The sequence below is a fragment of the Cydia splendana genome, chromosome 22, assembly GCF_910591565.1.
Source record: "Cydia splendana chromosome 22, ilCydSple1.2, whole genome shotgun sequence".
Classification (NCBI taxonomy): Eukaryota; Metazoa; Arthropoda; class Insecta; order Lepidoptera; family Tortricidae; genus Cydia; species Cydia splendana.
In genome coordinates this window covers 10,557,712-10,576,694 of record NC_085981.1, presented here as the reverse complement: position 1 = coordinate 10,576,694, position 18,983 = coordinate 10,557,712, and the positions used below count along the sequence as shown (strand labels likewise).

Genomic DNA, 18,983 nt, shown 5'->3' with positions numbered 1-18,983 from the left:
GAACGGAGGCAGCTTGACTGTAACACCGCATATGCCTTTTGTTGGTGCCGTGGTGTCGGATGTAGGTGTGTCAGATGTTGAAGGCTGGTTCTGCTGGGCTTGTAAAGCCGCATTTTGCACCTTTAGGGCCTCCAGCTCAGTCCGCAACTCCTCAAGAGACATTTTTAAAGTTTGATACCACAACCAAATGTTACACACACAATCAGAACGAAACACACAGGCAAAACAAGACAATTTAAAATGCACATAAATTCAGAAATTAAAATGAAAATGTTTCCAAAACAGTATGAAAATCAGTGGCAAAATCAGGGTTAAATCTAGCAAATTGTATAATGACAGGTAGCAACAGGAGCAATAAATGTCCAGTTAGTATTGTTAATTAATCAGCACCGCACACACCAAACAGTTAGTAAGTTTCCAAAACCGGGACGTATTTAAATTTGTATATGTAGCTATTGGTTAGTTTGTTATTATTTAGGCACTGTATTTAGCGTAGCACACACACTCTTGTTCTTAGAAATAAATTATCGGACGAAAAACACTGAAAAGTTCCGTGAAAACAGTAAAAGTTTAGGTTTTACTTGCGTGAAATCGCTGACACTGGCGGGCGGGAAGTCGCTGGACGACGTATGTCAAGTTTGACGTATGACGTTTCGTAAGGCGATCCGCACTGGCCGATGAGAATGATGCGATCTCGGCGATTGACGGCAAGTTGACAGTGAGTGCTTATAACGCAATCCGTCCGTCTGCGGGCACCTTTATGGACGAGCTTCAACAGGTGCCAAGGTTATGCAAGGTTATGACCACGCCTTTGGTTTCCGATGCACTTTTTTTCTTTAACTGCATCCAGGCTGCGCTTTGTAGATCTTCTTTGTTGATCGATCGACGTCTACGATACGAACTTTGATTCACGTATGGACGCGGACGTTTGCAGAAGTCAGCGTTCTTTCTTCGGGGTCACCAATTTCCCGTCACCGGGCAGGGATGACGTGGGAGATGAATGAGAACTGCAGTCACTTTGTATACTTCGTGTAATATCCTTGCACGTTTCACATAATAAGATTACGGTGTAGTACTTAATTTAAACAATTAGAAATAAAAGATCAGAGAGCGGCGTGTACGCCGGTGCTAGTCTCAGTATTCAATATGGCGTGTAGGGGGTGGTGTTGCCAGCCTGAGATAAACTATTTGAGCTAGGTGTTCACACGCCACAAGACCATGCTTTAAATATCAGAGACGAATCCAATGAAAAAAAACCGGGCAAGTGCGAGTCGTACTCGCGCACGAAGGGTTCCGTACCATAATGAAAAAAAAACGAAAAAAAAAAGCAAAAAAAAACGGTCACCCATCCAAGTACTGACCACTCCCGACGTTGCTTAACTTTGGTCAAAAATCACGTTTGTTGTATGGGAGCCCCATTTAAATCTTTATTTTATTCTGTTTTTAGTATTTGTTGTTATAGCGGCAACAGAAATACATCATCTGTGAAAATTTCAACTGTCTAGCTATCACGGTTCGTGAGATACAGCCTGGTGACAGACGGACGGACGGACGGACGGACAGCGAAGTCTTAGTAATAGGGTCCCGTTTTACCCTTTGGGTACGGAACCCTAAAAACCGTAGATGGTGATCGTTGTGTCTTGAAAACTCATCAGTGATGAAAAATGTTGAACCTGTTCAATAGAAGGATATATGCAGATGAAAAGATCTGTCTATTGTTAACATTTTTTACAGTATTTAATTACACAAACCGGTCTACCGCGATATAATTTTATTGTTTCCGTGACCACAGCTGGTGCAACTCAGCCGAAACGTCGGAATTTAAGGTAAAAACAATGAAATTATATCGCGGTAGACCCGTTTGTGTAATTAAATATGTGTACAAAACGCGAGAGTTTAAAAAGTGTTATATTTTTTACAAGTGTTGGTAGTAAATAGTTACTTACTTTCATATACCAAACGCGAGAGTTTAAAAAGTGTTATATTTTTTACAAGTGTTGGTAGTAAATAGTTACTTACTTTCATATACCACCGCTTAATGGAATGTTATGTATAGTCCGACCAATTTTATTCACCCGAAACCATTATTTCTTATAAGGTAAACGTACTAGTGCTCGACATGCTAATGCCCAATAGATGACACCTTGCTGTCACCTCTATTGACAATGACTTAAGATGACATGACATGTACTGGGACCGCGTCGAGCACTAGTATGTTTACCTTGATGAATAATGGATACAAACCGATTAATTAAATATTTTTTCGGCAATTACCCGGTAAGATAGAAATTTGACGACCGGTATGGCCTAGTGGGTGACCCTGGCTATGAAGCCGATGGTCCTGGGTTCATATCCCGGTAAGGGCATTTATTTGTGTGATGAGCACGTGTTCCTGAGTCATGGGTGTTTTCTATGTACTTAAGTATTTATAAATTAGATATAATATATAACGTTGCCTAACCATATTTAATTACACAAACGGGTCTACCGCGATATAATTTCATTGTTTTTACCTAAATAAATATGTGTACAAAACGCGAGAGTTTAAAGTGTTATGTTGCCTAACCACTACACAAGTACACAAGTCTTCTTGAGCTTACTGTGGGGCTTAGTCAAATTGTGTAAAAAATTCCAATATTTATTTATTATTCTGTATTCCTCTAAGATCCCAACGTTACAAGGCTGAGCCTAGTGTGGGGATCACTGTACCACAAAATAACTAATAGTACTACCGTACAGAAAATTTACTCCTTCACAAAAGTCAGATTTAGGTATAAAATTATACCTATACTCGCCGCCTGCAACATAATTGAAACTTATAACCGCGCACGAACCGTGAACCTCCTTTGCGCGAGCGCCACGTGACATGACTATCGTGCGGTCGAGCGGCAGCCCACTGCTATACGCCTGCCGCTCCGGGCGGCGCGCCGCGCCGGCCAAATGTACCTAAACCGCGTAGTGACACCCCCCTGAGTCAGGGGCCCTGACTGTACCTATTGCTTCTCTTTGGGTTGCTAATTTATTGAAATACAAAATGTATTTTGAATTTGAATTTAAATTGGACGGGGGCTGTCGTGGCCGGTTCTACTTAAAGGTTATGGACATATTTAGGTGTTAAAAGTAAAACTTAAACGTAATAACTGCGATATCAACAAATCACCCAACCGCGTATATTTTCACCAGCTGATTGACGATCAAATCGAAGCAGGCAACAACGACCCACATAGAGAAATTTGACTGAAACCTGATCCCGTGATACACCATGAGGGGCAGGCTGACTGGTCTCAGTAGCTGAATCAAAATATTCAATAAAATGCTTTGATTTGTTCCCTAGTTCCCACAACATGATGTTAGGCAGGCTCACGAATGTAATGATTTTGCGCATTGTTGAGAAAACGATATTAATAGGGGATATTACTGCAATGTTCTGCCGCCAGAGTGCAGCACTACCGACTCAGTAAATTCATAGACTATCTTATACATACTGTGCCTTAAACTGTTTTTTGACAAGTTTTCACAGACAATAAAATATGACATTCATGCATCAAGGCGGTTTGTTAACAAGGGCCTACCGGTAAACGCGAAAATCGAAATTTAGTTATCTGCCTCTTTATCGCTCGAATATGCAAGAGTGATAGAGAGACATAACGAAATTTCGAGTTTCTTGTTTCGCGGTAGGCCATGTGATTGACGTGACGTGTGATGTGTCAATGTGGTTTGTTTACTGTATGTGCCACAAAGGTGCCAACTACGCAGAGCTTTGCCTAATATTCCCTATTAAAGTAAAACACTAAACCCGTATAGGTATAGGTACCTGTGATATCAACAAATCGCCCGACCGCCCCAGGGCGTATATTTTCACCAGCTGATTGGCAATCCAGTCGAAGCAGGCAGCAACGACCCACGCAGAGAAGTTTGACTGAAATCTGAGCCCATGCTACACCATGTGGGGCAGGCTGACCAGCTCCCAGAAACAAACCGCCATTGCTATCAGGATCGGGGCTTGGAACGCTGAGTTCACTTGACGTTTGATACTTAACGTGTTTATGTAGACATCCCTAAAAAAACAGGAAAGATTACAGCCCCTTTTCAGATTTGATAATTTTAGTCTCAGAAATCGAGGATTCTCGACATTTTCCTCCTCCAAAACTTAACCAATCGTAACGAAATTTTGGGAACGGAATGAGAATGATATTATCTGTGTCTGACCGTTTTGATCTTTGCTTTTATTGTTGCCGATTTTGTAGGCTAGGCGTCTGTTTACGGCGTATTTATTTATTTTTAGCGCTGTTTGAAGTTACCTAGTTCTTATTATAAAAACAAGAATATCAAAAGCTAAACGACACGCACTGTTAATATTGAACACATATACTCGTAAAACAAAATTCATCTAGGGCCAAAATCCGGAGAGGAAAATGTCGAGAACGTTTGTATGGAATCTTACTAATTAAGTTTAAAAATTTACCACTATTCTTTTAAATACCACTAGAAATAATCCTCAGTAGTTACTAGAGATGGGTAACTACCCGGGTAAATACCCGAGAGCGGGTATTTACCCGGTAAATACCCGATATTTACCTACCCGCGGGTAAATACGCGGGTATTTTCGTTTTTCTTCTAAATTTGATGTGTTTAATGGTATGTGAGTATAAATAAGATTAATTTAAGTATTTTTTTATAATGTTACATAAAATGTATGTTCAAACTAATTACGAAAAGGTTGCTATGAGGTGAAGTTCGATTTTAACATATCAGTCCAATTATGAAAATCGTGTAAAATCATTCCCTGGCTTCCGGAAATGTTTTAAAATGCTTTTAATATACATTAGAAAGATGAAAATAAAGAATATTTATGAATGATAATAAAAAAAAAATTGTGCAGTATCACAACTTGTGAAGCTTATAAGTCAAATACAGTTAGTTTTAGGACAAATATGTATATAACCTTTTTTGTAGAAAATTATGTCTACTTTAGTTTGTACATACAACACTTTTCGATATCAATGACAAATTCCAAGAAATATGAAAAAGTTCACTTATATATCAAGTCAAGTTACTGCTTTAAATTTAACCGCACCGCCACTGAAACTCTAACAGGGCCACTATCGGTTCTCGAACATAATTTGATTTAATCTCGATTGACATTTAGCCTTTCCCCACCAAAACGTCGTAACTACCACCGGCGTCCTACCCAGCGACGCCATTTTGGAAAATGCATTTGACGTTTGGCACACCGCACTCAAAACGTCGTAAGGACCACTAGTTGTGTATGACAGCGCCGCCATTTTACATTTGGCACACCGCGAACAAAACGTCGTAAGTACCACTAGCTGTGTATGACGGTGACGCCGTTTTTGAAAATGGCGGCCAAGTTCCGCGCTGAATAATTTCTAGGTGTAATGGTTTAGCAATTATTGGCACTCAATCTATTGTAGATAAGATATTGGTAAGTTTGTGGGTTGAAGAACTTGAAGACTGACTTAAGTAGTTTTAAAATACTGGTGGACTTGAAACTTAAGTGTGTTTAATGACTTTAAGATGGCAATTCAGATGACATCGTTCAGATAATATCTAATAATCTTGTTAAAGGTCGATTTTTGGTGTAACTTTTGACGTAGTTACCAACGGTAAAAGGTGGGATTTTTTTCCCAGTAGTTACCTACCACCAAAATTTTGTTAGTAGGTGACAATCACCACATTTTCCAAATATTCGGGTTAATCTCACTGGTGGTGGTGGAAAAGAAATTTCAATAGCTTCCATCATCATATTTAGTAAATAAAACAAACAAATGCAATACCGTTTTTATTTATTTATACATAGTAATATGTCAGTTGTCATTTTGTTAAATGATAAAGTACAGTCTTGGAAATATTAAAAAAAAAATTATATAAATTTACAACAAATCGAACGCGACGGTTCCGTAAAGGATACTTTATAGTATCCCGTAATATTTACAGGCTTAAGATAAAAATAATAAAATTAGTGGCATTCGCGGCAGGCGTGTAGCCATACCATATTTGCACAAAAGAATTATTCAGTCAGCATACTTGAACAAGCATCAGAATCACAAATACACAGTATAAAGGTGCATCCACACCACAGTTCCCTAACTCTGGAGCGACTGTGAAAAATTGGAACTTCTCATTTGATCTAATTTGAACGACAGATTTGACGACAAAGTTTCCAAAATTGCTATTTTTCCACATTTCCCATAGAAGTTTGTTTGCAGGGGTGTTACCTTTTTTTCTGCAGCTGACTGTACAAAATGATACTACCTCGAATTTTTGAGAAAATTCGAGATATTTAAGCCATTTTCTAAGTTTTTGGAAATTTTCCGCAACTTTTATAATTTGAAATTCTAATTTATTAGACTAAATATTTAGTAATTTTTCTTCTTCTTCTTCTATATATTAAGAGCTGTGCTCTTGTCGGTGGAGCAATCATAGTAATTTTTACTATGCAGAAGTGTGGATTTGGTAGTGTTTTAAATATTAATTTGTTACAAATTCAGCTCTCCAGCAGCAAACTCCTCAGGAGGCTCGCATCAAGTCATGGAACTTGCAACTCAGCGACACATCGCTACGAATGCCAGCTGTGGAACACCTGCCTCCAGGGGGAAAGCAAAAGTGGCCAGTATGGAAAGCTCTCAACAGACTTAGGACGGGAGTTGGTCGGTCAAAAGATAATCTTCTGAGATGGGGAATTGGGCGACAAGGTGATACATCCTGCGAGTGTGGAGTACCTCAAACAACATTACACATGAGACAGTGCTCTCTGTGCTCAACGACGTGCACTGAGGAAGATCTCCTGAGGGCTACACCCCGAGGGCTGGAAGTGGCAAAACATTGGCAAACAAAAATTTAGTACTAAGAAGTTTGATCCCTTTACACGAAAAGAAGAAGAAGAATTTGTTCCATGCTTGGATGTGTACATGATTTGACGCTTGTATACTTGTACAATAAGAGTACTCAACCTCCTATAGCCCACGGTCCTATCAGTAGTACTTAATTGCTTCATTGAAGTTAGGACTTTTCAATAATTGGAAAAGAGTTCTATTCTTTTGTTTCGTTCGATTACAAATCAAGAGAAATTCGACCATATTTTCTTCATGATTGACTTCAAATTCACTTGACATTTTTTTGTGGGCTTTAGGATATGTACCCACATCGTCATACTAGCTGTATAGAAAAGTGGATACTTATGTTACAGTCTAAACAGTCGTTCGACGAGGGGTCGAGGGGGGTTCGCGCGCACCCGAGCTGCATACATCGCTGTCATCGCATTGTTAGTAGCTCGGTACACGTCAAAGACCGTCGGACCACTGTTACGTTTTACACTGTGCACTAGGGCACCGACTTTACCAAGTCAAGTAACTGACTGAAATAATCCCTCTGTGATACTTATTTAAGATCTATATACATAGGAATTATATTATATGAGCACGGTTAAGTATCGCCACGTACGAACACCACAAAACGTATAATGATGGTACCGATTATAAATATTCTTTAGTATTTTTCTAATTTTTACAATTATTTTAATTTTACCTATCTATTTATAGTGCCAACATCGAGTTAATTATATAATATTTGTGACGTTATCTATGAAAAGGGACCTTATTGTCGATGGCGCTTACGCCATTATTAACGATGCTCCGATATAAATACAATGCCGCGCGACGCTGTACGGCGTAAGCGCCATCGACAATAAGGTCCCTTTTCATAGATAACGCCCCATTTATGTTCAACATACATTTATTGTAGATAACATATAGTTTTGTGTTCGTGTATCAACTCCTTATATATTCTTGTAGCCTAAACAGTTCCTATATTCGAAACGCACTGTATTATATTGCAATTATATTTCTCTCAATTTTACACATTCAGTTCGCCATGTGCACGATTGTGGCGCCGCCTGGCGGCTATGAGCTACATTAGTCATTTGACAGTTAATATATGTCAAATTGAGCCTATATAAGTTTACACAATGCACTTCGCGTATAGCGAATAGCAATACAATCATCATATAATTTCGTGCGTGTCGAATATAGGTGTATGATTAAAAATGGCAGCATATTATATGGTAGTTCTGTCGTGCTGACTAGGCAAAATGCTATTTCACAAAAAACATTTTTTTTTCTATTTGCCGTGGATCTAAATATACGAAGATTACTAAAGTGGTAACACTTTTATAGGACATTCAGATATTGTTACTGCTCTACAATTGGTATTTAGACACAAATTCACAATTGGGGATAATATTTTAATCAACAAAGGATTGAATAAAAAAATCTGATTAACTTTGTAGGATGATTGATAAAATATTTGTAATTAATAATTATGAACCAGCAGTTTATATTCTTGTTGATTAAATTGAACATAATTTAACGGACGTAACATAACATATAATATTTATTCATGATTAAATTAGTTGGACTGCAAATATGGACACGATTATACCAGCTAACACATGTGACGTTCCACGGATAAAGGCACCTTATGGCGGTCGGCGCTTACGCTGTTACGACACTCCAATACTAATGCGGTGCTACAGCTGTAAGGTACCTTTACCTGTGGAACGTCACATATAAATGTTCTTTAACATTAAATATGTCGCCTGGATCCCTTATCTATGGACAGATTTGTTTGAAACAAAATGTTTATAACGATATCACATATAGTTAAAATTGTCGTTAACTTACAACTAATTGGGTATTATACACATACCTTTATGGTGCTAAACCTATAACAAATGGCAAATCCAAGGGGGTCACTGTTACTGAATTTTCAGTCGATCCAAGGATATATAAAATATCCCAAAATGTCAGGAGCTGATTTTAAAAAGTACCTAAGTTAAATTGCGTAAATTTTGAAATTTTTAGTACCCCTAAACCTTGCGAGGTATACACGAACGGGATGATAAAAAATATTTCTGTTTTTCAATTATAAGTTATCGAAGTTTCGCTTAAAAATCATTTTGCAATTAGGCTGTACTGTTGGCAAAACTTCAATAAAAATAACGCCCAGTTTTCATTTATACTTGCAGGAAAAGTTAATTTTCTCAACACTTTTCCTCATCAAGATAAATGCAAAAATAGTAAAACTATCGCTAGTTCGTCACAGGGTCATAAAAAAAATCACGATTTCTTATAAAAAGGCCGTAAACTTAAAAAACGCGTATGTACATGAGGCCGTTATGATACTTAAATAATACCGCATTAAACCTAACTCATTTACAATTTACATGATCGGAGAGTCAAAGACTCGAGGCTCGGCAGCTCAGAAAAAAACAGCGTTCAAAATCAGCCTTTATTCTTCAGAAGCTAAGGTTCTCTGCCAGCGGCAGATTTATGGTGAATCAGGTTTGCGAGGGACCGTCTTCCAAAGGCCGGAATCTCACGAAGCCGTCCTGAGCTACCAGCATACTGTTCCCCTCAGCTTCGTTAGGGTTTACCTCGTCCTGAGGCTGGGAGTATGAGGCTTCATACCCGCAATTCCTCGGAGCCGGTTGAGGAGCTAACGCGCAAGGGTAGCTCCTCTCGTTAGGGTCTTCGGAAAACCCGTACAAGTCTGTGGACTTAGGCCTATCAGGGAATCCGTTGTTCTTCCCCCTTTTCTGACTCCCACTGGAGTTAGCGGCGGACGTAGAGGGGGAATTCCGTCGTTGGGAACTCCGTTGGCATCCGTCCCCGTAACTCCTGTTAGGGTTAAGGGTTTGGATGCCCGAGGCATGGTAGGACGCGTTCTCTGTGTTATAATTCCCGTATTCATCAGGCATATGGGGCTGGTGGTAATGATGCGCCATCGATGCGTCGTAACCCATAGTCATACAGTTCTGGACGTTCTTGTTCTTCGCTCTATGCTTCTTTCGAGGATTGCTGTTCGTTCTAGAGGATACCCTATCGTACGACATGTGTTTGAAGTTGTGCGAACTTCTGTTTGAACCGCCGTTGTAGTTCTGGTTTTTGATGTCACGAATGAAGTCGCTGTTGCTGCCGTACTGTATGACATTATATTCGTGGTCTAATGGGTCGTCTCCTTGTAAGGATTGGATGGCGGGGTCGCAGTTGGAATAGTGGTCGTCAGACGCGGATTCCATGCCGTTGTAACCGGCCATGTTTGGATGGTGTTTGATCAAATGATTGGTCACACCTTGGCTGGATGTAGCGTTGCTGGATTCCGTTGAGCTGCTATGACCAGCGTTGGCTATGGAACTGTGTCCGGAATAGTTTTCAGTTCCAGAATTATTGTCGCAAGCGCCCCCAATAGTGTTCAGAAACCTCGGGTGTTCCATTGCTGGTCCCCCGCAGCAAGGATCGGGCAGGTTCGGATGATGGCCGGCTGATTCATAGATCGGCTTGCCAGTTCTTAAAGTATACGTATGTAGATTCGTATTGGTGTTACAAATGGCGGGATAGTCTGATTCGAACTGCTCGTTGCTAGACCCAGCCGTGCAAGGGAACAAGCCTAAACCAGATATTTTCTGCCCGTCAGCCTTCTCATGCTGTAGAGAAGCCACGATACCGACTTTGAGACTTATGACCCAGGAGATAAGGGCTACGATGCAAATCTCGATAAGACGCAACGAGAATTGGTAGCCCCATTGAAGCCAGTTGAATTTCGTCATATTGACTTGACTTATTCCAAAGATACCGTATATTTGAAGAGTGGCCATTAGAACGAACAGCAATGCTGTCGCCAGATTTATATGAATAGCCTGGTATAAATTCTGGAAGCCGTGTATATACGTGTGGCTTTTCTTTTGAAGAATGGACTTGAGCATTTTATATACATAGAGATAGCACAGACCTAGCGTCAGGCATGCCATGATAAATATTATTTGACAAGTTAGACCTAATACCCTTTTTTCTACTCCCTGCGGAGTCCTATAAATTGTATTACTATTTTCAAAGATATGCAACATCAGACACGAGAGGAGATGGAGACCACCTCCGACGATGATTGTTCTCGAACGGAACAGGAAAGAACAGCAAGTGTTCTTGAAGTTGATGCTATTGGTTAATAGGAACAGGATGGTGCAAGAGAAAGCAATGCTCAGGAATATTTCTGGGACATGTAACAGGATCTCACTAAGAAAAACTGGCAACGAATTGTTGATATTATAAGGATCGTAGCACATGTAGAATATCCTCATTAGACATACAAACACTAAGATTAAGTGTAGTATAATAAAGTAGTACTGGGTGAAGAGGTGCGTGAACTTATTATAGCATATGATCTTAAATATAGAGAATACGGCTAGGATTGTAAAAATAACTGTCGCTAAATAAATATGTACGTTCCAGGCGAAAGGCCAGGTGACTCCTGCTCTCTGCACTGGTCCATTCTTCGAGTCTTGCTTAAGATTCTTCTTATCCAAATTGACGTTGGCTAAATTATGGTATCTTTCCGTGGACATTTCAGGATCTTTGAGATCGAAATGCACAGTCGTCGCTGGTGTGAATTCGTCGTTTCTGCTCTCGTTTCTGTCTTTATTAGTCGAGTATTGGAGGTTTCTTCTAGTATTCGTTTCTCCATTTTGGTCGACGATTAGAGGTCTATCTAGGTTGTTCATTTCTGGGTCCAAGACGGCGAGGACTGATCCTTCAGTGGAGCTGTCTCTGTTGGCGTCGCTGAGGGTGACACCTTCTTTGGTGACGTAGATGTCACTCTTGGAGGTTTTCTCGGTGTGTTGAGGTTTGGCGGTGACGGTCCTGAGGAGGACGTCGGGAATGTCCTCCTTGCGTCCGTTGGATCCGGAGAGGATGCGGGAGATGGTTGGGATGTTGAGCGAGTTTGGCACGAAGTCTGTGAAGTTGGCCTGGTCCGAGCCATGCTTTATGTCACTGTCTAGTTCTTCAGGCTGAAAAGAGAGGAAAGTAAAGTTAATATTTGTATTTTACATAAGTAAAAAACAGAAGAAAACTGAACACTTTAACTTTTATATTTTCGCAATAACCGTCTTAAAGTTTGAGCAAAAAAAACGAGTGGTGCAGGTTCATTCATTCGCGTCAAAGTCTAGAGACATTTTGAATTTCGTATTTTCTAAAATTATATAACAGTTTGAAACAATATTGGCTAAAAATACTAGCGAATTTACCAGTACATGGAAACTTAATAGGTCTATATTTGGCATAAATACCAATTCATTTCTGAATTTACGGCTTCGTATTAAAATCAAACTTGCAAATCGAACGTTAACAATGCAAAATCCTTAATACGAACTTATCTGGCTTCAGTAACGTTTCCATACTCCAAGCAACTAGTATGTTAACCCCAAGATCCTTCTTTATATGGCTTGAGTCAATCACCTGACCCTTGCCAATGGAAAACCAACTTTATAGTAAAGCCACTGGGTCTCATTTGTGTTAAACCATAGGGAGCAGTACAGTATGTCAAGGGAATACATACCTTATGGCTAGGGGTGTTGAGTGGTTTTTTCTTCTGCGGTTCGATGCCGGCCGGCGGCAGGGGCGGCGCAGGAGGGGGTGCTGGTACTTGAGGCGACGAGGTCTCCTGCAATGATGATTGATTTGTAAGGGTTTGTAGCAGATTTGGAGTAATGGTTTTGGGATAAAGATGTCGTAGTATTGCCGTTTGGGGGACGCATTTGCATTTTACGTGCGCTTGGAGAAAAGGGTATGATGTATGACGAATGTTTCTTCTTATTGATATTCTTCAGTGAAACGAAAGTAAGCACTGTTTATTAACAGCGGCAAAAGAGGAATGAAGCAATTGAAACTAAGTTTTATACAGACTACTTTTGTTATCACTGACCAAACTCTGAGGGGTGAATATGTAGGTCATACTGAAGAACTTTTACTATGGGGCCAACCCCAAAAAAATCAGCTGTTCTAGAGAAAACATTGACTCAGATTAACTGAAATTTACGAGACGGCAGAATACAATACCGGCATACAATCCGGACCGCGAAAAGAAAGCTGAAGGCCGAAGGTCTGGCTGTGGCCTCTAGGTTAAAGTTTGGAGACCTCTTACGGTTGTTATGGTCTTACCTGTCCTGGAGGCCTGATGGGTATCCTCTCGTGGCCTGGCCCGAGAGACGGAGGAGGGATAGGCCTCCGGTTAAGGTAGTTGTTCCCGTCTGTGTTTGTGCCTGGAATTCAGAAATATGTCATGTTAGTATAGTATAATATAAATAAGTAGACTTAAAGCACATATTTCAATTCAATGCTCTCTAACCTAATACGTGATGGCCTAAAACTGAATAACACAATCTAGACAAGCAAACGACGCAGCATTTTCACCTGGTGGATGATATCCAATCATAGCTCTATAACTCCACCTGTGGACGATTGTTTGCGTTTCGCGCGGCAGATATTGATGATGATAGTGCGAAGAACTACCTCCCCAAATCATGAAGGTCGGATGAGCATGAATAACATTTCTTAGAGGTATAGTCATGACACTCAACCTTAGGGTTCGGCCATCTCGCGCCGTGGCGGCAAGAACAACGAATCGCCATGAGAGGGAACGAGATGTCGCAACACAGCGTCTTACTCTCGCTGCAGCACCGCGCGTCGTAGCCGAGCGCTTTAAGTGAGAGCGAGAGGCCTACCATTGCCTCACTCTTTAAGGAATCGAAGAGGACGAGAGCACTTACCTCTAAGTGTAGGCTTGTCAGCGAACGGGTTCCTGTACTCAGGGGGCAGCGGGGGGGTGAAGAAGGCGCGGTTGGGGGGCGCGTAGGAGGGCACCGCGCCGTCGCCCACCCGCGCCAGCACCGCCGCGCCGTAGTTCTGTGGCGGCCTGTAAAGAAGGGAGTGGTTAGCTGGTTAGTCTATGCAGACTACGACTACGACTATATATAGTCCTCCTCATCGTTTTCTATGACGGCGACCCCTAGCAAACATTATGGACGTTGTCTAGCATGAGCCCTTATGTGGCTGGCCAGGCCGAACTTGGTCTTGAATACTCTATTGCACGCGTGACAATAAAGTTGGCCAGCTGCGTTGAGCGCCTACGCGTAGGAGGGCCTAGGTCTCTCTTTCCGTAACTGGCGTTTCGTGTCTAAGCTTGACTACGACTAGACTATGACTAGAGGCTATGTCTAAAGGTTTGCAACCTTTACAGCCTTTTTGATCAGGTACTGGTTAGTCACTTTATTTGAATTTAGAATCTGATCTCGCTGTCAGATGGAACGGGGTGCGGAAGATCATCTATGAAGAGTGTGTGCAGATAATTTTGAACACCTGGCCCACTTAGTTACTTCTGCTGACTGTACAAATGTATGGACATTTGCGACAGTAACTACTTGTGCTCATATAGGCAGGCCGTTTGTTTGCTCGCCACCAATGACATAAAATATGACGAAGGTAATTTGTTCGTAAGTGAGGAAATAAACTTAGTTTTTCAAAATGTCGTTATCAGAATGGAAAATTGGCGCTATTTGAATCATAATCATAACATGACAATGAAGAAAATACGTAATTACCTATATATTTAATACCCTACATCTAATGAAATAAACCTAAGGTTTGTACCACTACCAAGACAAGTCTGCAACGAATTTAATAGCTCGCGCAGTGCAAGTGTTATTTTAAACGTCAAACTTCTATGAAATTATTACGTATGAATAGCACTTGCACTGCGTATGCTATCAAAATCGTTGTAGACCTTTCTTGGTCTAACTCAAAGTTTTTAATTTCCATTTCACTTTAAAAAGGCACCCAAACGCCAGCCATAAATAATGCTCCTCTCAATCCAGCGAGTTAAAACACGAAAAGAACCAGCCAAATGGGATTTTAAAGTGGAATCTATCACGTCCGAATTAAACCGATCGCCAGCAGATCCTACGGATAAGGTCTTCACAGTGTACAAGCGAGACATCGCTATATACGTGCATAGTGCTGTCTCGCTCACCGGTGCGAAACCACATTAGTGTGATAACCGCGTAACTAGACATGTATTCCGCCTCTGTGGTGGAGAGCGCGCGATTCGGATGCCATCACCAACGTAACTTGGCCTAGAGATCCGATAAAAACTATACATTAGAAAGGTATATTTATACTGGGTTTGAGCAAGTAAAAAGCTTGTTTATTAAGCGATTGGATAGAGTACCAAACAGAATGATTGATGTTAGATGGCCTCGGCAATTGCCATCTTGCAGGTGAGCCAATTTACTGGCTTTTTAAGCTAAAATCATGATCCTGGCCTGACCTAAATAGGTTAAGTATACGTACGGCGAGAGTATTAAACGTCGAGTCAATCTTCAGAGTAGAAAAAGTTTGCGAGAGACGCTGAGGAATCGATTTAAACGGTGATGAAATAAGTAGAATTTTAGTCGATCGACTAATTACTATTCTACATACATGTAAAGAGTTTCGTTACTTCAGAGATTCACACATTAACGCACAGCCTTAATTAGATTAGATTGTAGCCCAAAATTAGATTGTATATGACATCTATTACAGTTTATAGTTTATGAAGGTAAATCCTTGAAATTTGAAAGACATGTTCTTCAAATGCTGTAAATGTTGAGAAAGGAATTGAAATTTAACCCCTATGAAGGTGAATAAGTTGAAAGTTTTACGACTTTTCCGTGATGAGATTGCGGGCGGAGTGTAGTTAAGCTATAAAGACCTAACTTTCAAGTATGTAGGCCGTTTCTAAAGTAAGTACTCTCAATAGGTTAAACATGAAGCCAAGTTTCGTTTGGCAAGCTAACTTAGATTACACCGGTCTGATGTAGGTAATGATCCGCAAATGCCAAGTCTTGGCCATAAAAGGCTTGTATACGTACAGATGTGTTTACTCGTAGGCTTACCAGATCCAAGGTGTTCACAAATATCTGAATAATGTCTCTATTATCACACTATTTATTTATTTATCAATCCACAAACACAAGCCTTACTGAGCTTACTGCACTGAAAAAAATATGATCTATCGAGCACACATTAAAGTGATTTCATTAAGATTAACTGCTTTTACAATATCAACTAATGTACACTTCGTTCGTACGTAACTTTAGTGCTAGGTTCGACAGGCTCATATGGAACTGTTTAAAGCATTATAGTACTAGCGGTCGACCAAAATCAGCTGCATATAGTGTTAATAAAAAAAAATTAAAAAAATACTAAAACTAAATATTTTCGAAATTAATTTCTTGGGGTTAGATATGAGGATATTGGGTATTACTTGAGGTATATTTTACAAAAAATAATTCAACGGTTTCGTATCTGGAGGAGCCCAAACTTGGTATGTTTTGAAAATTATTTTTATTTTAATTGAATGCAAGTGACGGAAATATAATAATGTGATATATTTTTAGAACCGGCTCAAAATGCCCTTTCATTTAATACCACACACGGTAGGTTTCTGAATAAAAAATTGTTTTTTTTTTTCATACAAATTATATTAAGGCCAAGCCACACCGGATGCGTATGCGTAGACGTGCACGTGCACGTACGCGTCCCGATGCGTTGTATAATACGAAAACTTATACGAGAGGACACACCGCTTGCGTGACGTGTGCGTGACGTGCGCGTACGCGTGACTTGCTCGCAACGCAGCTCCGACGAGACAAACCGGCTGCGTGCTGCGTGCACGCGTCCACGCAGCGGAGCGGCAACGTCGCTTCGTTGCGTGCAGTGATGACGTTGTGTTTAACTGCGTTCCCTATGAGAGGGCGAACCGAGCAGGTTCGGACACGCACAGCTCGGTGCTGCATAGGTGCTGTGCGTGTACACGCGCAGCTCGCTTGTATTTATTTACAACTCGGCCGGTGCGCGTGCTGGTTTTTAATATGGATTCAGTGATAAAAGAAAAACTAATTAAAATCGTTGGTCAATACGAATGTATATTTACAACATAGCACAAAGATTACAAAAAATACGTCTTATAAAAATTTAATTTCGCCTGTGGGAACAAATCGATGTTAGGTATTAACGATACTATTGGAAAACAAGGTTGTTGTATTGTGAACTATTGTGCGTCGGTGAATAATATTATGTACTCTCAATTATCTCGATTCAAATATGAGACATTTTTTTCCTCTAATTGCAATGGCGGCATTAGGTGAGCTGCTTCCATTTGCAACGGGAGTTATAATAACATGATGTAGGTACTGTCGCAGGCGTATTTTATTTTACTGCACGCATGACTGAGCTGCAGCGTGCGCCTGCGTGGCGTGTGCAGCACACTGCGTGGCGTGCGTTGCGTGACGTGCGCGTCATCCGGTGTGACAGGGGTGCTGCGCACGTCACGCAGCGCACGCCACGCAGCGTGCTGCACACGCAGCCGGTGTGGCTCGGCCTTTAAACGTTAACGCAATTTCAATTGTTTTAAACGATCTTTTTTTCTCAGTGTGTGGAACTAAATCTGTAGGTATAAGATTGATAATGCATACTTATTTAGAATACGTGATAGTCGTGATAGAATACAGAATATTATTAACTGAGTTACGTCAAGACATCACGAAACCACAGACAATATTGTGGTGACATGAACCACAAGATCTAGATTTCAGACTAGAACAGACTAGACGTGTGCGCCGATTAAACAATGATCGGCGGCGGCGTTTGCCGAAAAATCGGCGGCGGCGGCGTGATTTCGGCGTGAAATCGACGTGACCTTGACTTCCAGGTTTCTTGAGAAAACCACCGTTATACCCGTCTATAAATATGAGTTAGAATAGAATAGAATAGAAATACATTTATTTATAACAAACAAACACAGATGACAAAAGCATGTTGACAAGTTAATATGTGTTCTTAAGAAGAATCATTAATTTGTTGTTTTTCTTGAAAATTTGCTCAATCCAGGTTGCTGGTTAGTGAACTACGTATAGTTTGAATATGCTGTGAGTAAAATAAGGTTTGTAAATGAATATAGGATAGGTATAATAGCGTGATTCTTAAAAAAGTGGCATCGACAGGTTAAAGAAAATGAAAATCATTATTTTTTATTTTTTTTACTTTTAATAATGAAAAATATGTTTTACCACTTCAAGTACCCCAAATTTTCAAAAGGGAACGGAATATGAAGAAGTTATTTTCAAGACGTACAATAACCTATACATTGAACACAGGTTAAAGATAAGCAGGTTACAGTAAAAAATACATTCATTTTTATTTTTTCCCTTGAACGGATAATAATACGAATGTCTCACTTTTAGCATAGATGAATAAACCTTCATACAATATTAAAATGATATTATTACATTAGGCCCCATACCAAATTCGTAAAATAATCGAGACAAGTTAAAGTTAACATTCCGTTACAAAACCCCAGATTTCTGCCTTTAACCACTGGTCTCTACGAAACTACGAAACTTGGGTCATAATGGTACCCTACGGTGGTTAGCTTGATACTTACCTAATATTTTGCCATAGTTATGATCTAAATAAATTTTTCTGTGTATGAGTCAGATGCAATACCGCGCATGTACAGGTTGGTACAGGTTAACAGAGAAAATATCCTCGGACAAACTTCATGCGTGAATATTGTTGTAAAAAAAAATATATAAGGCCTGTGCAAAGTACATTTTAAAAGGTATTGTTTATGTTATTATATAGCATGATATTTTATCTACATAAATTGGTGCTTATAAAATCTAAAGAACTAAAACTGAAAGAGCGATGCTTTTGGACAAGACAGGTTAGAGTAAAAAGTGCTACTCTTTATTTTATATAAATATAAGTATTAAATTTAAATAAAAATAATGACTTGGCCTCGATAAACATTGTTTTAGTTTATCTAGATACATTTTTGTTTCATATGAAAAAGAGCAAATAAACATACATTCAATTCAAAAACTCGATGACAGGTTAAGATGCCACTATTTTGAGAATCACTCAATAACTTGATTTCCCTAGTAACTGGCTTGCATTAAGAGGTTACCTGGTCCCAATCACCTTCGATTCGATCTGTAACTCTCCGTTTTCTCAAGCTTTCCATGGCTTATCCTATTAAAAATGAGGTTCTTTAACAAAACAGAACTTCACATATCCTTGAAATTTGCTAGA

The 18,983-nt window shown here is 39.9% G+C and overlaps 1 protein-coding gene across 1 annotated transcript in view; it reads right to left on the bottom strand.

Annotated features, from left to right (window-relative positions):
- Nucleotides 1–5,790: 5,790 nt before the first annotated feature.
- Nucleotides 5,791–18,983, bottom strand: part of LOC134801452 (uncharacterized) — a 50,844-nt gene continuing 37,651 nt past the window's right edge. Inside the window, exons 3-6 of the mRNA XM_063774038.1 lie at nt 13,622–13,767; nt 13,014–13,114; nt 12,412–12,516; nt 5,791–11,863 (exon numbers count right to left, since the gene is read on the bottom strand). Coding sequence (XP_063630108.1) covers nt 9,359–11,863; nt 12,412–12,516; nt 13,014–13,114; nt 13,622–13,767 — 2,857 coding nt within the window. The 3' untranslated portion in view covers nt 5,791–9,358. The remainder of the gene's footprint in view (nt 11,864–12,411; nt 12,517–13,013; nt 13,115–13,621; nt 13,768–18,983) is intronic.